This window comes from Pelodiscus sinensis, chromosome 16 (assembly GCF_052426305.1).
Source record: "Pelodiscus sinensis isolate ZL-2025 chromosome 16, ASM5242630v1, whole genome shotgun sequence".
Classification (NCBI taxonomy): domain Eukaryota; kingdom Metazoa; phylum Chordata; order Testudines; family Trionychidae; genus Pelodiscus; species Pelodiscus sinensis.
The window spans coordinates 2034153-2055243 of NC_143067.1; the positions used below are offsets into that span (position 1 = coordinate 2034153).

Below are 21091 nucleotides of genomic sequence, written 5' to 3' on the forward strand. Positions count from 1 at the left end.
GGTCAGGGGCTTTGCTGGGCAGCAGCTTTAACCTGCAGCATGAGTTGTATGTTGCACACTCGCAGACACAACAAACAGGAATTCCCAGGCTTGGGCGGCAGGTGCCCGATGGGGTGACTCGCTCATAGAACTGCTCCAATATTCACCACACCTAGGGTGTGCCTGGCACGTCCTCCCACCTGCCCTGGCAACCACTGTAGAGATAACCTTAACGACAGCTTGGAGAGCCCTGGAGCTGTGAGCGACTATTTCAGATGATGTCATCCTGCAGGCGGGTTCTCCGCACCCTATATATCGCGTGACTCCATCTGTGGGGTTTACTAAGGGAGCAGAGCACCGAGAGCCCAGTGCAGACCAGACAGCCGCCTCGCCATGAAGATCACAGGGGCCGTTCTGCTCCTCTCTCTGGCCCTTTACTGCTCCTACTCAGGTGAGTCACTGAATCCTCCTCTGATACCTCTGCCCTGGAAGGACGGGGTCGGCCTCCCCCGTTCTACACCAGGAGTCGCACCTCCATTTTGGCTGATTCCAGGAGCAGCTGGTTTGTTTCTGACATGCCCCTGCACCATCCTGACATGAGCTCCGTAATCCCCTTGGCTGCTACATTTCTTCTCAGCCACGGCTCTCCCACAGGAAAAGTTTCTTCATAGCGCCTGTTCATTAGGTGTTGCTTAATGCACTGAATTAATTGAAGTCAACGATACTTAATTAGCATGACAAGATCTTCAATGGTGCCAAAGCAGAGGAGTTCAGATCCTTTCCAAACATTTGCCGCTTTTTAAATTCCACCGCTGGAGACCTTCTTACCCACATCTCCTTAATACAGAAAATTCTCCCCTGGGGACAGTGGTTAGAGATTCATTAAGGAACAGAGTCAGATGTTTGGGATGAACTGTCTCCCTAGACTTGAGTGATTGCTGATGTCATTTTTGCTATGACTTCATTCTGAACAGAGAAATAAAGGAGAGCGATCGGAGACAGTCGTCAAGGTAATTCTGGCTGTCAACAGGGGCTATGTCTGGACTGCATCTCTCTGTCAACACAGGGATGCAAATCAAGCAAATCAAAATTGCTAATGAAGCCGAGTTTAAATACCCCGCACCTCATTAGCATAATCATGGCTGCCGCTTTTTTTCAAAATGGAGTTTTTTCGAAAAAAAGTCAGTTTAGACACAGCTCTGTTGAAAATAAACCCTTTTTCGACAAATCCTGTATTCCTCAAAAAATGAGTTTTACAGGATCTGTCGAAAAAGGCTTTATTTTTGACAAATCTGAGTCTAGACTGCCGTTTTTTTTAAAAAACTGTTTAAAAAAAAGCGGCGGCCATGTTTATGCTAATGAGGTGTGGGATATTTAAACCTGGGCATCATTAGCAATTTTGATGTGCCTGATCTACATCTCTGTGTCGACAGAGGTGTAGTCTAGACACACCCAGTGTGTTGTGAGAAAGACACTTCGTACCAGGACTTCCTGGGCCGGTTAGGGAGCTGCATGCCGTGTCCTACACAGGGGTGAACGCTTTTCACTGACTTTCCCGCCAACGCTTGCATCACTGATTCCGGTCTGTCTGGGTTTTGTTCCAGATGCTGCTGGCAGCCCTGGTAAGGTAAGTCGATCCCCCCGTTCGTTAACACTCTCTGGTGTGAAGCATCCCAGGTACAGTCTCTGGCTTAGAAACAGGCGAGAACTAATGAGTCAAAGCAGGAGCAGAGTCTGCCTGGTGCCTGACCATGCAGAGACTGAATCTCAGGCACTGAGCACGCCTGGGAACAGCGACACTGCAAGAAAACACCAGTGGGTCAGCTGACTCGGGCTAGCAGGTCTTGTGCTGCAGGGCTAAGATCAGTGCGAGATGTTTCGGTTCTGGGACACACTCGGGTACCACAGCTCGGGGTGAACACACGTCTACATGGCAGTGAGTAGACACTAGACACTTGGCCCGAGGGGTGGATCCCAAGCGCTGTTGTACGGGGCAGTCGGGGATGGGCCTGTGGGAAGAGCAGGGAGCGACTCAGACACAACAGGGGAGGGGAGAGTCCCAGACGTGCGTGAAGGTTTTTCTGTCTGAGTATCCCCCGTCAGCGGAGATGCCCCTTCGCTCCACAACATGAAGCGTCTCTTACATGCAGAACAATTTCTATCCTCTGTGTCCCCCGCCCCGTCAAAGGAAGAGTCTGCTCTCTATCAAAAAACTCTCCCTGGATTACAAGCTCAGATCCTCCTGGCAGCAAGAGGGGAACTGCGAAGACAGTCAGACGGTCAGCAGGGACCAGGGCAGGATTAGATACTGCACGTGCCTAGGGGCAGGAACTGTTATTTTCCCCTGTGTTCTCAGCCTGTGAAGATGTGGGGGGTGGGGAGGACATTAGGGTACCACTGTGAGGGACCAGTCTGCTCAGCTTTGGGGAGGGCACAGTATTATAAGTGTGTGAAGGTTTTTATGTTTGAGCATCACCTGTCAGCGGAGACGCCCACAACATGTGACGAGGGCTCTGAAGCATCTCTTCCACTGGGGAGAGGTGCTCAGCTCCTCCTGGCAGCAAGAGGGGACCAGGGCAGGTAGTCTGTCAGAGACCAGCAGAGACAGGGGAAGAGTGCGAGCGCCAGGGGCTGTCCTTTTCCCCGTGTTCAGAGAATGCCTAGCCCCGTGGGAGGGGACTACAAGAATGCAGACAACAACTCTTAGAGCAGTGTTCATGTTCTCTCCAGGGTTTCTGCAGTGAGTACACGGAGCCTCCAACAGCGTGTAACAAGATGTTGGCCCCTATTTGTGGCACTGATGGTATCACATACGGCAACAAATGCATGTTTTGCATTGCAGTCTTGTAAGTAACAGAATAAACGGCCTGTTTAAAACAACTAACATGCAATTGTGATGTAACCCAAGCCCCTGCATGTGCCCATCGGTCTGTACCTCCTAGAGCCTGGGGCAAGTGTCTGGATCCTTGTTGCTGCCAGCCAAAGGGCTCTGGTCATTTGATGTAATGGGGCCTGGACAGACGCCTGCTCCAACTGGCCGGGGGTTGCAGCACTAAATTCTGTGTCTCTGTCTTTCCCCCTAGTGAACAGCTTGGGAGTCTTTGCTTTGAGCACAAGGGAGAATGCCAGCCGCCTGACAAACCTGGGCACAAAGTTGAGGAACTGTAGCTCCTAGTTCCCACTAGCAGATCCCAGAGGAAGCCACATTCTCGTCTCAGCCTCCATTCCCAGGGCTCCTGACAGCATCGCTGACTCCCCACCTGTCTCTGCAATAAAGGAAACTCAGAGCCATTCCTGCCCTCGGTGGTTTTTCCCCCTCTCAAAGGACAGACTCCGCTCAGCAGGGTATAAAAAAAATTCCCTCCAGCTTACAGACCGGCGTCGAGGGGAACACACGATGCAACCCCTGGTCATATACACTAAGGGCGTCACAGACTGGCCATCGTTGTATCACCTCCTGCCATGGCTCTTCCTACAAAATAACCCAAAAGCAACCCCCAGAGACGTTCTCTGTCTCTGACTCCTTCCCATTCTGAGCGTTACCAATGGACCAAATCCTGAGACCATGAGCAGCGCCCCAGGGAAAGGCTGGGAGAACAAGCAGGGGTGCGGTGTTAGAGAATAACAACCCAAAACACATCACAGGTCTATCTGTGAGGGACGGGGTGCGTGGCCATGTGCATTCAGGCTCTGGGCTGTCCCCTGTCCCAATAAGTCCCCCACGTTCCTCCAGAAACCCAGCAACCTGCCAAACGTGTTTGGTCCTCAGCACACCTCTGTGCTGCCCTGGGGGAGCTGGGCCCATCTCTGACCATGCTGTGAAGTGGTGCCACCTCTCAGTGGTATGGGAGAGTCTGGGAGCGGGGAGACGTCACGGGAAGTGCCTGGAGATGGGCCAGACGCTCCGAGTGCCTGGGATGGTCGGGTGGTTCCTGCTGTAAGTGTGTCCCATCTCTCTGTGACCGAGGGACTGTGCTCTGACTCCACGGGAGAGAGTTACTGATCCAACATCACCAGGAAATCAACTCATTTGGGGGGGGGGGGAATTACTGCGAATCCCTGGCAGCCCAACACTCCAGAGCAGAGCCAGCCCCGGGGGAATGTCACCGATTTGTCAGGCCTGGATTCAACTTCCAAAGGGCGGCAGAGAAGAACAGGGACGTTGGTAGAAAGCGACAGTCAGAACTGGCCCAGGGACCCTGCTTTGAGTCTCACACGGACTCCACAGCATCTCCCTGTGGAATACGGGGACCCCCCCCCCCCCGGGTAGCACGCTGGAGCCTGGCTCTTGTGTGTGTTGTTTTCTCTCTAACGCTTCCTCCCCAAACAGATGCTCTGGGCTCTGAGGGAGGGGCTGGCCAAGGGAGCCCTCTCATAGCCTGTCAGACTCACAGGCCTTGTGCTCTCTGAGCTCCACACAGCCCCTGGGAGCGGCCCCCTTCGGCGTGACAGCCTTCTGTCGAGGGGGCATCGTCCCGCGGGTCAGGCCCTCTGGCCCCAACGCCTCCCCTGAGAGCTCCTGAGCCGCGCCTCTGGGCGTTGTGCCCCGTCTCTCGCTGCGGATTCCCTCGGGGAGTTCACTCCCTCTGCCCCCCGGGCTACACGCCCACAGGGAGCAATGCAGCCCGGATCTCCAGACAAGCCTGACTCTCACCAGCCTCACACACAAAGGCTGACGAGCGCTTGACCCCAGCCCAGGCAGTTGTTATGGCCCTAGAGACCAGCAACCCTTCGCCCAACACATCTCGCTCTTCCTCACCTCCAGGGGGGCTCTGGCTGCTCTCGTCAGTCCAAAACCCCCCTCCTTTCAATTGATCACTGGTCCCCAGAGCTCCAGCCTCTCCTTTGTCTCCACCCCAAGTCAACAGGTCACTGGAGCCCTCTCGCTTCCAGCCTTTGTTCCCTCTTTGGCTGGAACTGGCTGGTCAGGGACTTCTCTCCTCAGCCCACTGTCCTCCTACTGGCCAGAACCAGCTGCCTTCCAAGCCGGGCTGGGGGTCTCTGTCGCCAGGTCACCAGCTGTTAAAACCCCCCATCTTCAAGGCACTGACTGGGTTCCCAGTTGCTAGGTGAGAGCAGACCTGGTCACGGACTCGTAGAGTCTTAGAACTGGAAGGGACCTCAAGAGGTCATTGTCCCCTGCCCTCACGGCAGGACCAAGCACCGTCTAGATCAGCCCTGACAGGTGTCTGTGCAACCTGCTCTTCTCCATCATTTACAGAGATGGAAATTTCACAAACATCCTAAGCAATTTGTTCCAGTGTTTAACCACCCTGACAGGCAGGAAGATTTGTCTAATGTCAAACCTAAACCTCCCCTGCTGCAGTTTAAGCCCCTTGCTTCTTGTCTGATCCTCAGAGGCCAAGAGAACAATTTTTCTTATGACACCCTTTTTGATACTTCAAAACTGCTATCATGTCCCCTCTCATCTTCTTTTTTCTAAACAACACAAGCCCAATTCTTTCAGTCTTCCCTCATCTGAAATCACAAGCCCTTTCCCACCACCTTGTGAAACATGCAACACACAGAACCTGCAGCACAATGTAAAACCCTGCAAAATGTCCCAACTTCATCCCATCGGGTATACGAGAGAGCAGTGTGGTAGACACTCACTAAAGTCAGATCTTAAGCATGAATTGGGAGGCTGCCCAGCTTGTAAGAGAAGGTCGTTGGAACTACTGTTAGGGTAGTGTCGCAGAGTCGTAAGCTTAGCTGGCGTGTTTTCTTTTATTTTGCTTTGTAACTGTCTGTGATCTGTCTGCTATTACTTGCATCACTGAAATCACTTACAGTAGTTTTTAAAGTAGGGCCGGGGGAAAGGCAACAGGTGTGGAGGGGCACGTGGATTGGACAGAGACATCTCTTAGGTGAGGGTCTATTAATGGAGATTCTCTGTGTCCCAGTAAGGAGGAGAGGATGGAAGAGGATATAATACCGGTAAGCTGTGAGGAGAAACCCTCAAATGAAAGCGAGACACCCTATTCACTTGTGTCAGGGAGCGGCAGACAGATAAAAAGTGACGTCTTTTTAGAATGCTTCTATACAAACACTGGAAGTCTAAATAACCAGATGGGTGAACATGAGTGCCTCATAGCAAATGAGGCTATTGATATAATAGAAACCTGGTGGCATAAGGATAATCAGTGGGAGATGATAATATCAGGGTACCAAATATACTGACAAAACAGAACGGGAGGCACTGCTGGGGGAGTGGCACTGCATGTGAAAGTCAACATAGAATCAAATGAAGTAAAACACTTAAAAGAGCCAAACTGTATCACAGAAGCTCTGGACAGTGATAAGAATGTCGCAGTAGGGACATAATGCCAACCACCTACCTCAGGGCAATTAGGGAGACACGAAAAATAAAAAGCTCTCAGCAATAATCCCCATATTGCTTGGATACATGTCATCTCTTGACCAGGTGCAGATAGAAAGTTTCTCGACACCTTAAATGACTGTTTCCTGGAGCAACTAGTCTTAGAACCCTCAAGAGGAGAGAGAATTCTTGAATTGGTTCTAAGTGGAGCAGGCTCTGGTCCAAGAGGAAACTACAGATGGACTACTTGGCAATAGTGACCATAATATCACTAGCCAATTAGCCCGTCATAAAACGGGATTTTCAGGTCTCTTCTCCACGTCCTATTCCCTCTCTATCTTGGTCTTCTCTCCTGAGTCTCCGGTCTCTCGCTCCATCTCCCTCTCTCCCTTCCTCCTACTGCCTCCCACTCTCTCTCAGCACTCCTCCATCTCCTGCCTCTCTCTCCATCTCTCTTTCTTTTCTCCCCCTCCTGCCTCTCATTCTCTTTTCCCCTCCTCCTCCTGCCTCTCACTTTCTCTTTCTCTTCTCCTCCTCCTCCTGCATGGGGAACGCGGAACCCAAACAGCTGTTTGTACCTCTTGCTCCCACGTGGCAGCCTGGCTGAGCAGCTGCCTATGAGCTCCAGCTGATCCCCTGTACCGTTTCCTTTCACCCCAGCACTGATCCTGCAGCCTGCCAGTTGTCCTCCACCTCCCCATCCTCCTTGGTCCCTTGCCTTCCCCCCGGCCAGGGTCTGTTCACGGCCAGAAGGCGGGGCCTGGAGCCACTGGCAATGCTACCGGGATCATCTAATGACTCTCGATTTACTGTAATGACGCCTTTTATCATCTTAATCATCCTGTCTCTGTCCGTAAACAGACACCCTGCCCCAAAGGCTGGGCTGCTCCCACATTCCAAATTCATCACACGTTGCACTCAGGCTGCGTTGGAGGTAAGAGCTCTGTCTGGGGCTAGCGTGAGTGAACCCCAATACAAAATTCAGCAGGTGGGGAGCTGGAGGCTTTGAAAGGGGCCGGGTCTCACACAGGCTCTCCACAGCTCACGGACAGGTGTTAATGCAAACACGAAGGCTGGTTCTTCTCTTCCCCTAAGAGTACACATGCCCACAGGAATCCATGCTGCTTCCTTTGGGGAACAAAGGAAGAAGAAACCACTGGAGTGCTCCTGTTCTGCCCTGCACCAGGAGCACAGCGGCGGGGCAGGCGGCAGCGGGGGAAGGGGGACAGACGCTGGACTGCTTTGACTTGCTTCAGCTACTCGTGGTGCTGCTCCCAGCCACTGAGGAGGCTGTGAGATAACTCAGGCCGAATCCCAGGATGCACAGAGATCAGCTCGGCCTTCTCACAACAGGGCACTATGGGATATCTACCCCACTGCATTGCTCAACTATCTGTGCTGGGGACCCCAGTGTGGGCATGGTCTGTCGACAGAATTAACAAGTGTGAAAACCCTCGGGTGACTTTTGGGTGTCGACGGAGGTTGCATAGACAAATGTGGGTAGTGAAGCCTCAGTCTAAGAGGACTGCTGGAATATCACAGACTGAACAGGGGGAAGGACCAGGCTTAACTTGGGAGGCTGCCCAGCTTGAGTGAAAAGATGATTAGAACGACTGCTGGGGTGAGAAGTTGCAGGGAACAAGTTCCTTGGAGAATTGGAGCTGGCGTGTTTTGTTTTATTTTTCTTACTAACTTACTGTGACCTGTCTGCTATCACCTTTGATACGAAATAAAAACACTTGTAGAAATATACCCAGTGTAAACAATGATTACCTGTGAGGGGCCAACAGATGTGCATCTCTCTCCTTCTCTGAGAAAGGGGACAAGCAACTCATGAGCTTGCTCTGTATAAAGCTTGTACAAAGTAAGACGCGTGTGTCCGGGTTTCTGTGCACCTGGGTGCTGTGTCAAGTCCTTGTGACTGAGCCTCACAAGAGCAGAGTAGAAGTCAGTGTCCGTGTTGCTCTGCTGTGGGCTGTGCCCAATCTCTGTGCCATTACTGGAAGAGACCAGAGGGTCAGACAGAGCAGGACAGGGCGGTGAGGTGTCCAGAGGGACGGTAGACAGGTTCAGTGGTAATATCAGCCCTTTAAGTGATAGTCTCAAGGGGCTCTCAGTGACCCAACCTGACACACCTCTCAGTACCTCCGACGACTTCCATGAGCTGCACGCTCCATCCATAACCTCCGCAGGGCACAGAGGACTGCGGGTCCCTCTGACTGGGCTCTGTCCTGTGCTAAGAGTTTGACCCTAAATATCTCTCTGAGCTTCTCCAGGTTACCCAGCATCACCCAGGTTGGCCTCCAAATCAAAACTGAGCTAAATCTGCCCTCAAAGTGGCCGTGCGGCCCAGAGCGGGGCTGAGTAACTGGGCTGGTTTGGAGGTGTCATGATCATGAGAGATGGCCAGCAGCCTGGGGACTGAAGGGTTAACTCTACCTGAGCTGGGTAGAATCGGCCAATAGGAATGTAGATGCGAATTTCAAAGTGGGACAAAGGAATTTTTGGTTTTTCCCTTTTGTCCCCTGGCAGTTTCTCTCCAGCTACTGAGGAACACAATGTCTCCCTTCAAGAAAAGACTCTTCACTATGGGTGTGTCTAAACTACATGGCTCCGTCGACGGAGCCATGTAGATTTGTTTGTTCGGCAAAGGGAAATGAAGCCGCAATTTAAATAATCGCGACTTCATTTAAATTTAAATGGCTGCCCCGCTCTGCCGATCAGCTGTTTGTCGGCAGATCGGGGCAGTCTGGACGCTCGCCTGCTGACATGAAAGCCCTTTATTGACCTCCCCGGTAAACCTCATCCTACGAGGTATAACGGGGAGGTCGATAAAGGGCTTTCAGGTCGGTGCGGGAGCGTCCAGACTAGCGCGCTGAGCCGACAAACAGCTGATCAGCTGTTTGTCGGCTCAGCGCGGCAGCCATTTAAATTTAAATGAAGCCGCGATTATTTAAATCGCGGCTACATTTCCCTTTGCCGATCAGCCTCATCTACATGACTCCATCGATGGAGGCATGTAGTTTAGACACATCCTATCTGTAAGGCGGATAAGAGTTAGATCAGTCCATCAGGTTTTATTGTTTTATGGTTTGGGAATGGGAATCTGATGTCTGTGCATTTAAAAATGGGTTTTCCTCTTCTTTGCAACTAAGCTCTGGGCCCATGCTGGGGTTTCCCCTAGCAGTATATTCATTTGTGACTTTTCCAGCTAGTCATTATGCTTGCAACAGGAATATGGAGGGGAGAATAAAAGTCCTTTCTCTTTCTTTTCTATTAACCTGGTATTGGTTAATTTGTGTGTGTCCTGGTTTTTACTTTAGGGCTGAGATTTCTCATGTGATCTCTCCCCTGGCTTTCTTATCATTACTTGGGTGCTGGCAGCAGTTTTTTTTATCCCCAAAAATCTAGGTTTTTAAGATTTTTGGGGGGGAAGTTTTATACCAAAGCCTGGAAAGATCAGGTTTTGGGGGACTTTTGCAGGTCCCTACTTCTGCATTCATTGTGCCAGAGTGGGGGAAAAGCCTTGACATGGTGGCAGCGGTGGGATTATTTTGAGAACCCAGGCTTTTTAAAAGGACACAGGTTTTTCATGTGAGGTGCAAGCTGTGCAGTTTTTTTTTCTTTTTTTTTTCTATGCTGCCTTGGGGAGGGGCAGACAGAAGGTTAACTTAAAGCCAGACACAGACCTTCCTACGCAAACAGTTTGGTTTTTTCTAGCTTCCGGGGCAACTGGATAGCTAGACTTGTTAAGGCGTGATGTCCAGCTCTAGGACGCATTCATACCCCAAGGAGAGGAGTCAGGAGCAGGTCCCTGTGAGTCCAGGGGGAAGTAACCTTAAGAAGGCAGGAAGAAGGTATAGCAGCCCTCCTCTCCCCTAACCAATGCCTTCTCTGCGGGAAGCTGCCTGTAAGGCAGCCGGCAGACCTCTAACTCAGAAAGCGGTGGAGTTTCCCCTACAGATGGAGGAGAAGCGAGCCCAAGCAGAACATCTGGCGAGGCTAGCAGCAATAGAAGTGGAAGCAGAGGAGAAGCGTGTGTGATGGGAGGCCGAGGAGACGTGCGCCCAACAAGAACATCAAGCCAGGCTAGCAGCAATACAAGCAAAGAGAAGGCGAATGGAAGCGGACGCGCAGGTAAAAACAGAGAAAATAAAGGCAGGGACCAGGCGAATGGAAGCGGAACACAGGAGAGGATTGCTAACGGGAAGACCCACCAACCGACCATCCTGCTCCCACGAATGCTGTAGTCACTGTTCAATGTCCCAAGGAACTCCAGACCCAGGGAGTGGAAGAACAACAGAGACTGTATCCGCCCAGGAGTTCAGAGTACAACTGTGTGGGTATGGAATGTGATTCTAGCTTGGCTACTATGTGTAATTAGGCTGGTACCTTAACCCAGCCCCAGAACATGTATGAGGTTTGTGAAAGGGGTGAGTATGATTCAGAGCAGGGCCGGACTAAGGGGTGGGCGAGCCGGGCAGCTTCCCGGGGTGCCAACCAATGGGCGGCGCTTTCTGGCAGCTGTAAGGGCGCATGGTGCCCCCTATAGCTGCCATCTGGCGCCGCACACCTGGCTCCCGGCGGGCTGCAGTGGCTGCCCAGGGTGGGGGCAGCGTTATCCCCCGCAGTGCTCTGACCCCGCGGCCGTGGGGCCCTTCACCGCCAGGCGCAGCCCCAGGCTGCACGCCAGCAGTGGTGGCTGGGCAGCACATGCGCCGTGTGCCCGCCCGCATGCCCCGGGGGCAGGCTCGTGCATGTGCCATGAGCCGTGCTCAGGGGGTGGGCCCATGCATGGCCATGCACCCGGTGATGGGCCAACATGCTCTGGGGGTGGGCCTATGCATGGCCATGCACCCGGTGGTGGGCCAACATGCTCTGGGGGTGGGCCCATGCATGGCCATGCACCCGGTGATGGGCCAACATGCTCTGGGGGTGGGCCCATGCATGGCCATGCACCCGGTGATGGGCCAACATGCTCTGGGGGTGGGCCCATGCATGGCCATGCACCCGGTGATGGGCCAACATGCTCTGGGGGTGGGCCCATGCATGCCCTGTGCGCCCGGGGCGGCACCGCCCACCCGGGGCACCAAAATGGCTCGGGCCGGCCCGGATTCTGAGGAATTGTCTGTGGCTAGTCAGGCCTACTGGGCGCCAGGTAAACGTGTCTCTCAATGTTTGCCGGTGGGAGAGAGCTGTGTGTCTGTGGCTAACGTTCCTGCATGTCTGCCTGAAGCCTCAGAGGTGAGGCTGGAATCAGAAACAGGGCAGGGAGAGCAGTCTGGAGTGCCTGGCCAGAGCGGAGTTTTAGTTGAGGAAAGAGGCCAAGTTCTGGAGGGTGAGGAGTTGGCTGGTGAGGTTGGTACAATTGAACCAGCACAAGCCGATTTCCTTGAGGGAGCTCAGTGTGAACAGCCGCTGTGTGGCGGTTTGGCTGCTGGAGGGCCAGTGTGCCTGAGGGGGAGGGTTTCTTCCCACCTCTGTGTCTGCAGGGGGTGCCTGTCAGCCTGGGGTGGCTGAGGAGAGGGCTGCAGGCCCAGACTGAGTTCTGGGGACAGCTGAAGCCCAGGAAGGGGAGGCCCCTAGGTTTGTGTGCGCTGGGGAGAGCGGTGCTGTAAGTGGGCTGGGCCCAGTCAGCATCATGTCAGGATCCCAGGGACCAGACCAGTCTGGTGCCGGCGTGTTGCTGGGAGGGCGGAGAGTGACTCTGTGTGATCAGGGTGCTACCCTGGCCAGCAGGGGGTGGGAAGTGTGGGACCTACAGGCAGCATGGAAGCGTGTAGCAGTCTGGAAAGCTGCAAGGGGGAGGGAGACGTCTCTGACCTCCCCCGGGATGAGTCTGTGCGTTTGCCTGGAGGGGGGGTCGTGAGGAGACCTGCCTGTTCAGAAGGTGAAGAGAACTCAGGAGGAGTTGGTGGTGGCTCAGCTACTGTAGGGCCAGGGAAAGGGGAGCTTTTGCTTGCAGAAGGCCATAGGGAAGAGGATCCTGATGGTGAGGTTGGCCAGCAGTTTGCTGTGGGTGAAGGTGACTTGGATTTGGAAAGATCTAATGTGGACAAGGGCGAGGAAGTTGCAGAGGGATGGGAGGGTGTTTCAGGTGGGGTGGAAGCAGCCAGGGAGATGAAACAGCCCTCTGGGGACATGTCTACACTACCCCGCTAGTTCGAACTAGCAGGGTAATGTAGGCATACCGCACTTGCAAATGAAGCCCGGGATTTGAATTTCCCGGGCTTCATTTGCATAAGCGGGGCGCCGCCATTTTTAAAACCCCGCTGGTTCGAACCCCGTGCAGCGCGGCTACACGGGGCTCGAACTAGGTAGTTCGGACTAGGCTTCCTATTCCGATCTACCGGTACACCTCGTGGTACACCTAGGCCCTGTCTCTGTGAGCAGTGACCCACTTGGAAAAGTAGATGGAAAACTAGATTGAAAGCAGGGTGCCAGGTTAGTGTCTGGACTTCTTCCTTCCTGATTAGCTATGGGGAGCAAGGGAATTCCATAGCCACCGTGAGCAGGGGAGACTCACCCAGCCAGCCCTTTCTCTTTGTTAAGATGGAGAGTTCACTATTTAAACCCACAGGGCAATGGGGGAAAGGCAAGACTTGTGTTGCCAAGGAAGGCTGCAGCTTTTTAAATCAAAAAGCCCAAAACTGTCAGAGTGCACTTGCTGCGGGTTTGATCCCATTGCTGATCTCAACTGTTGCAACCATTGTGCTGCTGGTACTAAGAATCAAAACGACGTCCAATGTGCACGATCTGGTGCCAAACCCTGGAAACTCTTAAGAAATGTACCCAAGGGCACACAGTATGTTCCAAAGCCTTGTGATATGGGTATTTCACTGTTGATACCTGTACTTGGCTTTAGAGCTTCTCACCTGAGAAGGGGCATTCCAGAATTGGGTTGCTGTGTGGAAAAGAGAAACTGAGGCACGAGTCCGTTGTGTTTTCGTGGCTAAGAGCCAAGATGCCTACACTATGGGGAATAAGGATACATACATTATATCAGCGTTAATTAGACTTCAGGCCACTGACGAAGCTGACATGGATACATTTAATTTCTTTGGCTCTGAGCAAGGGCACTGCTGTGCCCACTAATGGGTGTGGGGTCCAAATGCTGTGAAAAGGGGCCCGTGTAAGGTGTCTAATGAACGCTTGTACTCTGCTGATTCTACGGATGATGCGTGTGCACTTCTGTGGGTTTTGTATATGCAGTTATGGAATGGACTTTGTTCTTGTACGTTAACATTTTTCTGTCTGGAAGGACTACGTGGGCGTGGACTGCCCGCTGCTTATTCAATAAATGGCTATGCTACGGAGCACCATGAACAATGACCGGAGGCCTCCATCTGGGAGACTGCAAAGCAGCTTGGATGTGACCAGCTCCAGCTGGAAGACACAAGGAAGATCAAAGGGCCCTCTGAGGCTGACACTGAAGACGGTTAAGCGAGCAGTTTGTGCTCCTTTGCTAACCGCCTGCATCCAGCACTCGCTGACTGACCTACGAGGGGATCTCATTAACAAGCTGACTCTCAAGTTAATTTTTGTGTGTCCTGGTTTTTACTGTAGGGCTGAGATTTCCCACGTGACCTCTCCCCTGGCTTTCTTATCATTCCTTGGGTGGTGGCAGTGGATTTTTATCCCCCAACGTCTAGGTTTTAAGATTTTGGGGGGAAGTTTTCCCTGTGGCCCAGAGTGGGGCTGAGTAGCTGGGCTGTCAGGAGGTGAGACCCAAAGCCAAGGGCATTTCCCGACAGCAGGCTGGCTGGAGAGAAGGGCTGGATCTCACGTCGGGCTGAGCAGGGAACTGGGCACAGCTCCCAGGAGCCACTGGGAGCTGCCAGGTCAGCGCCTCAGCTGAGTCCTGGCGGTTTAATGGGGTGGGGCCATCGCAACGATGCTTTCAAAGTGGGGCAGGTGGGCACAGAGAATCTCCCCTGAGCATGGGGCTCTCCAGGTGCCATGTCAAGATCTGCTTCCCACATCCCTGCAGCTGCCGCAGGGCGCACACCTGGGGAAAGGCAGGATCTGAAGTCCTGGAACCTCCAGACATTGGAAACAGCTTGTCGGGGTCACAGGCCATTGGAATGAGTTTCAGCTGCTCTCAAGCGCCTGCAGACTGAGCCAGGCACCGGCCCCAGGCACAATACGGGCAAGGTCCAGACAACATCCCAGTGACTCGTGGCCAGCCCTGCCCCCGCTGCTGGGCCCTGTGGTAGAGTCTGGCCAAACGAGGCTGGTACCACTGCAATTGTTCAGGGGCTTTGCTGGGCAGCACCTTCAACCTGCAGCATGAGCCGTTTGTTGCGCACTCACAGTCACAACAAACAGGAACACCCAGGCTTGGACGGAATGTGCCCCATGGGGGACCCAGCCCACAGCACTGCCCCGATAGTCACCGCACCAAGGGTGTGTCTGGCACGTCCTCCCACCTGCTCTGGCAACCACAGTAGAGATAACCTTATTGACAGCCTGCAATTGCCTTTGAGAGCCCTGGAGCTGTGAGCGACTATTTCGGATGATGTCATCCTGCAGGCGGGTTCTCCGCACCGTATATATCATGAAGCTTCCAATGTGGGGTTTACGGAGGGAGCAGAGCACCGAGAGCCCAGTGCAGACCAGACAGCCGCCTCGCCATGAAGATCACAGCAGCCGTTCTGCTCTTCTCTCTCGCCCTCTATTGCTCCTACTCGGGTGAGTCACTGAGCCCTGCTCAGATACCTCTGCCCTGGAACGACGGGGTCGGCCTCCCCCGATCTACACCAGGAGTCGCACCCCCACGGAGGCTGATGCAGCCAGTTTATTTCTGAGCTGCCCCTGCACCATCCTGCCCCAGAGCAGCAGGCTGGTTCCGTGAGCTCCGACTGCCCGGCCCCATCCCACGGCTCTGAAGGGCTGTTCCGGGGATTCTCTCTGGCTGGGAGATCCCTGACTGCCAGTAACTGAGACAGCTCAGGAGATTCCCAGCCCCTAGAAATCCAACATCCCTGTGATCCCCTTGGCTGCTGAATGTCTCCTGAGCTACGGTTCTCCCCCAGGAAAAGTTTCTTCTTAGCTCCTGCCTGAGGAGTTGCTTAATGCGCTGAATTAACTGAAGTCAATGATGCTTAATTAGCACGACAGGATCTGCAGTGGTGCCAAAGTAGAAAGCAGGAGGGTTTAGATCCTTTCCAAACATTTACCGCTTTTTAAATTCCACTGCTGGAGACCTTCTCAGCCACATCTCCTTCATACAGAAAATTCTCCCCTGGGGACACTGGTTAGAGGTCCATTAAGGAACAGGAACAGAGACAGATGTTTGGGGTGAAATGTCTCATTACACTTGAGGGATTGCTGATGTCATTTTTGCAAAGGCTTAATTCTGAAGATGCTGAAATGAAGGAGACAGGTCGGAGATAGTTCCCTAGGTAATTCTGGCCGTTAGCAGTAGTGTTGTGGGCAAGACACTTCCTCCCAGGACTTCCTGGGCCGGTTAGGGAGCTGCATGCCGTGTCCTACACAGGGGTGAACGCTTTTCACTGACTTTCCCGCCAACGTTCCCTTCACTGATTCCGGTCTGTCTGGGTTTTGTTCCAGATGCTGCTGGCAACCCTGGTGAGGTAAGTCGATCGCCCCTGTTCGTTAATAGCCTCTGGCTTAGAAACAGGCGAGAACTCACGGAGTCAAAGCAGGAGCAGAGTCTGCCCGATGTCAGCCCGAGCAGAGACTGAATCTCAGGCACTGAGCACGCCTGGGAACAGCGACACTGCAAGAAAACACCAGTGTCTCAGCTGACTCGGGCTAGCAGGTCTTGTGCTGCAGGGCTAAAGATCGGTGCGAGATGTTTGGGCTCTGGGATGCACTCGGGTACCACAGCTCGGGGTGAACACACGTCTACATGGCAGTGAGTAGACACTAGACACTTGGCCCGAGGGGTGGATCCCAAGCGCTGTTGTATGGGGCAGTCGGGGATGGGCCTGTGGGAAGAGCAGGGAGCGACTCAGACACAACAGGGGAGGGGAGAGTCCCACAAGTGCGTGAAGGTTTTTCTGTCTGAGTATCCCCCGTCAGCGGAGATGCCCCTTCGCTCCACAACATGAAGCGTCTCTTACATGCAGAACAATTTCTATCCTCTGTGTCCCCCTCCCCGTCAAAGGAAGAGTCTGCTCTCTATCAAAAAACTCTCCCTGGATTACAGGCTCAGATCCTCCTGGCAGCAAGAGGGAACTGCGAAGACAGTCAGACGGTCAGCAGGGACCAGGGCAGGATTAGATACTGCACGTGCCTAGGGGCAGGAACTGTTATTTTCCCCTGTGTTCTCAGCCTGTGAAGATGTGGGGGGTGGGGAGGACATTAGGGTACCACTGTGAGGGACCAGTCTGCTCAGCTGTGCCCAGACCCGGCCCGGTCCGTCACAACTACTGCAATGCCGACAATAACGCTAAGAGTAATACTGATGTTCTCTGCAGGGTTACTGCAGTGAGTTTACAGAACCTCCCGAAGTCTGCACCGCGGAATACAAGCCCGTCTGTGGCACTGATGGCAACACATACAGCAATAAATGCAACTTTTGTGGTGCTGTCTTGTAAGTAACAGACTATACCTCCTATTTATACCATGTAAAATGCAATTGTGATGCCACTCAAACCCCTGCCTGGGCTCCACGGTTTCTACCTCATGGAGAAGTGTTTCTTAAACTTACAGGGAATAGCAGGGTTGAGCAAGAAAAAAAAAAGGAGGCTTATCCCTTTAAGGACAGCCATTTTGAATTCTGTTCCCTACACAGCACACTTCCAACTGCTGTCCTAGAGCCTGGGTCAAGGGTCTGAATAATTGTTGCTGCCAGCCAAAGGGCTCTGGTCACTTGATGTAATGAGACCTTGATAGAAGCTTGCTCTGACTGTCCAGGGATTGCAGCACTAAGTTCTGTGTGTCTGTCTTTCCCCCTAGTGTAAAGCTTGGAAGTCTTTGCTTTGAGCACGATGGAGAATGTGAGCCGTGTGTCAGAACCGGGCACAACGTTGAGGAACTGTAGGCGCTAGTTCTCACTAGTGGAGCCATATTCTCATCTCAGCCTCCATTCCCAGGGCTCCTGACAGCATCGCTGACTCCCCACCTGTCTCTGCAATAAAGGAAACTCAGAGCCATTCCTGCTCTCGGTGGTTATTTCCCCTCTCAAAGGACACCCTTTTTGATACTTGAAAACTGCTATCCAGTCATAGAACTGGAAGGGACCTCAAGAGGTCATTGTCCCCTGCCCTCACGGCAGGACCGAGCACCGTCTAGATCAGCCCTGACAGGTATCTTGCAACCTGCTCTTCTCCATCATTTACAGAGATGGAAATTTCACAAACATCCTAAGCAATTTGTTCCAGTGTTTAACCACCCTGACAGGCAGGAAGATTTGTCTAATGTCAAACCTAAACCTCCCCTGCTGCATTTAAGCCCCTTGCTTCTTGTCTGATCCTCAGAGGCCAAGAGAACAATTTTTCTTATGACACCCTTTTTGATACTTCAAAACTGCTATCATGTACCCTCTCATCTTCTTTTTTCTAAACGACACAAGCCCAATTCTTTCAGTCTTCCCTCATCTGAAATCACAAGCCCTTTCCCACCACCTTGTGAAACATGGAACACAGAGAACCTGCAGCACAATGTAAAACCCTGCAAAATGTCCCAACTTCACCCCATCGCGTATGCGAGAGAGCAGTGTGGTAAGTGCTCACTAAAGAGCAGTGTGGTAAGCATGAATTGGGAGGCTGCCCAGCTTGTAAGAGAAGGTCATTGGGACTACTGTTAGGGTAGTGTCGCAGAGTCGTAAGCTTAGCTGGCGTGTTTTCTTTTATCTTGCTTTGTAACTGTCTGTGATCTGTCTGCTATTACTTGCATCACTGAAATCACTTACAGTAGTTTTTAAAGCAGGACAGGGCGAAAGGCAACAGGTGTGGAGGGGCACGTGGATTGGACAGAGACATCTCTTAGGTGAGGGTCTATTAATGGAGATTCTCTGTGTCCCAGTAAGGAGGAGAGGATGGAAGAGGATATAATACCGGTAAGCTGTGAGGAGAAACCCTCAAATGAAAGCGAGACACCCTATTCACTTGTGTCAGGGAGCGGCAGACAGATAAAAAGAGACGTGTTTTTAGAATGCTTCTGTACAACTCTGGAAGTCTACATCATCCGATGGGTGAACGAGACAAGGTGCAGATAGAAAGTTTCTCCACACCTTAAATGACTGTTTCCTGGAGCAACTAGTCTTAGAACACACAAGAGGAGAGAGAATTCTTGAATTGGTTCTAAGTGGAGCCGGCTCTGGTCCAAGAGGTATATAGAGCTGGGCCACTTGGCAATAGTGACCATAAGATCATTAGATTTAACGTCCCCGTGGCGAGGAACATACTGCAGCAGCCCAACGCGCTCATATTGTATTGCAGGAAGGGGGGCACTGCAGGGAAGAGGAAGTCAGTGAAACAGATTAAAAGGCACAGTGCCAAGAGTGAAATCCCTGCAAGCTGTGTGGGAACTTTGTAAAGACGCTATAGCTGAAAGTTCTAAAGTACCAGAGGGGGAGCCGTGTCAGTCTTTGCCCAGGAAAGCTTATGCTCCAACACAAAAGCCATAGAGAGGCTCAGCTGGAATGTGTGCCCCTAATTTAAAAAGAAAACAGTAAGAAGCAAACAACACACTAAAAAAGCAGTGAAAGCTAAAAAAGAATTTGAACAACTAGCAAAAATCTTAAAAAGTAAAAGCTAATTTTTTCAAACTACATCAGAAGCAGGAAGCCTGTTAAACAACCAGCGTGGGCACTGGCTGATCAAGGTGCTAAAGGAGCACCCAAAGACAATAAAGCCATTGTGGGGAAACTCAGTGAATTCTTTGCCTTGGTCATCACAGCTGAGGTGGGGGAGATTGAGTGGGGGGGGGCAAATCTGAGCAACTGTCCCAGACTGAGGTGTCATTAGGCCCTTTACAACCTTGCACCATTCCAGGATTTGTCCATTTTTAAGGCCAGAAGGAACCATCACGAGTCTCTCCTCTGACTTCCTGCATAGCCCAGACCCCAGGATTTCTCTGAATTCACCCCTGCTTCAACCCCCACCAAGCTTTCGGAAAGCCAGGTCATCTGGTTTTAAAGACTCCCCCGATGGATAACCCACCACCACCCCTACTCAATTCTCCCAGTGGTTAAGTGTCCTCCCTGTGAAACATTCTCTCTGCCATGAACCATCTAGCAACACCCTAGGAGGGGGCTGAGCACACTCAGAGGGTCACCCCAATCCTCCCTGCTGCTTGGTGAATTTTCACCAGAGGATCCTATGAGCCTCCTTGAGCAGAGCACTAGCAAACATGGTGCATGCCCATAGCCCCCCCGGTCAGCAAAACCATCTATGTCCCACCTGCTTTCCTCTTATGGTGTGCTGGGGCAGATGAGTTCATTCCCCGCACCTGGCCCGGACTAGTGACCCAGCCCTTGGGGCATCACCTGTGGCTCTTTCGCTAGCCAGAGTTAGCATGCAAAGGGTTATCCCTGTCCTTCTGCTCAGCCCATACAGCCCTCCTGTGTGGGGTAGTGTGGTGCATTGCTGCCTCCAGAGCAGTTGGTGTGGGTTCAATTCCCAGCTAGTGCACTGTTGTGGCCTTTAAGAATATTACAAGGAGGAACGTGATAGGACAAGCAGCAACAGGCTAAAATTGCTGCAAGGGAGGTTTAGCTTGGCCATGCGCAGTAACTTCCTAGCTACCACAGTTGTTTTAAACACTGGAATAAGTTGCCTAGGGAGGTCATGGAATCTCCATTGCTGGAGATATTTAAGAGCAGGTTAGACAGACACCTGTTAGGGATGGGCTACCATCAGCAGTGGGGAACATTGGGGGGAGCTGGATTTGGGTCCCTGAGGCTCAGAGGTCCCTCCAGTGTGGGGGAGCCCAAGTTGGTGCTCCTGCCTGGTGCACCCCAAAATCTACTTGTCTGTGCCCCTTTGGTGTGAGAGGGGAATATTTCTCACTTGTTCTGCTTGGGTGGCACAGCATGTGGGGTGTCCTTTGAACTCCTGAGAAGCCACTGGAAGGATGAGGTTGGGTTTCTTGTGCCCCAATATTTGTTGGCTTTGGGGTTTGCTTTTCCGCTGCTTTGCTGTGCGTGTCATGCTGAGCAGAAAGAGCTTAAAGGAAGTGGCTAGGGGTGAGATAGCTGCTAGGAAACTAAAGGCAATAAACCCATTTCTGAGGCCTTATGAATGTGCGTGGTCCCCGGCAAGAAGGCGTCTTGTAGTTGGGCTCTGAACTGCATCTAGCTCCGCTGTCCAAGGTCTGTCTGACTGAGGCATTGCCACGTACAGTATTTTAAGAAGCACCTAAACATTTTTTAAATCATTTTGCCTCTTGGCAGCTTCAGCCGATAAGCTGTTTCTGGCTGAGTTTGCTCTCTTCCCTGTGCTCACCCAGTTTCTTGTTGGAGGGTTGCTCATGAGCGTTGGCCTGTGCAGGTGACTTGTGGGCTGCACACCTGGGGTTGTTAGCATAGGGCTGCTTAGGGGAGTGGGATGTGCAGACCAGTTTGCTATTTGTGGGAGCCGGGTGGTGCGTGGCTGTTTGTGATTGTAGGGCTGGGCGATGGTCCGGGTTTGTTATTATAGGAACTTTTTATTATTAGAACAGTATTAACAGGGGCCAAGCTTTTGCCGTCAGAACGTAAAAACTACCGACCCATTTGGTTCCAATCGAGAGAGAGAATTGTGTGGCCTTTAGACGCAGACTGGTGCATTTGTGGCCGAACAAAATGGGAGCGTGTCCCTTTAAAACTCACTTCTGCCGAAT

At 52.4% G+C, this 21091-nt stretch overlaps 2 protein-coding genes across 3 annotated transcripts; both read left to right on the top strand.

Annotated features, from left to right (window-relative positions):
* The first annotated feature begins 288 nt into the window (after window positions 1–288).
* On the top strand, window positions 289–3270 carry LOC142818757 (ovomucoid-like). 2 transcript variants are annotated; one of them, XM_075900649.2, is made up of 4 exons: window positions 289–430; window positions 1584–1606; window positions 2692–2825; window positions 3063–3270. In XM_075900649.2, the coding sequence occupies exons 1-4, from the start codon at window positions 373–375 to the stop codon at window positions 3145–3147; spliced, it is 300 nt and encodes a 99-aa protein (XP_075756764.2). In that variant the 5' UTR covers window positions 289–372; the 3' UTR covers window positions 3148–3270. The 2 variants fall into 2 exon arrangements, with proteins under 2 accessions (XP_075756764.2, XP_075756765.2); XM_075900650.2 differs by having other exon boundaries at window positions 294–430; window positions 2710–2825.
* An 11575-nt stretch (window positions 3271–14845) lies between these two features.
* On the top strand, window positions 14846–17421 carry LOC112544697 (ovomucoid-like). Its single transcript, XM_075900654.2, has 4 exons — window positions 14846–14989; window positions 15872–15894; window positions 16744–16859; window positions 17225–17421. The coding sequence occupies exons 1-4, from the start codon at window positions 14932–14934 to the stop codon at window positions 17307–17309; spliced, it is 282 nt and encodes a 93-aa protein (XP_075756769.2). The 5' UTR covers window positions 14846–14931; the 3' UTR covers window positions 17310–17421.
* Window positions 17422–21091: the final 3670 nt, after the last annotated feature.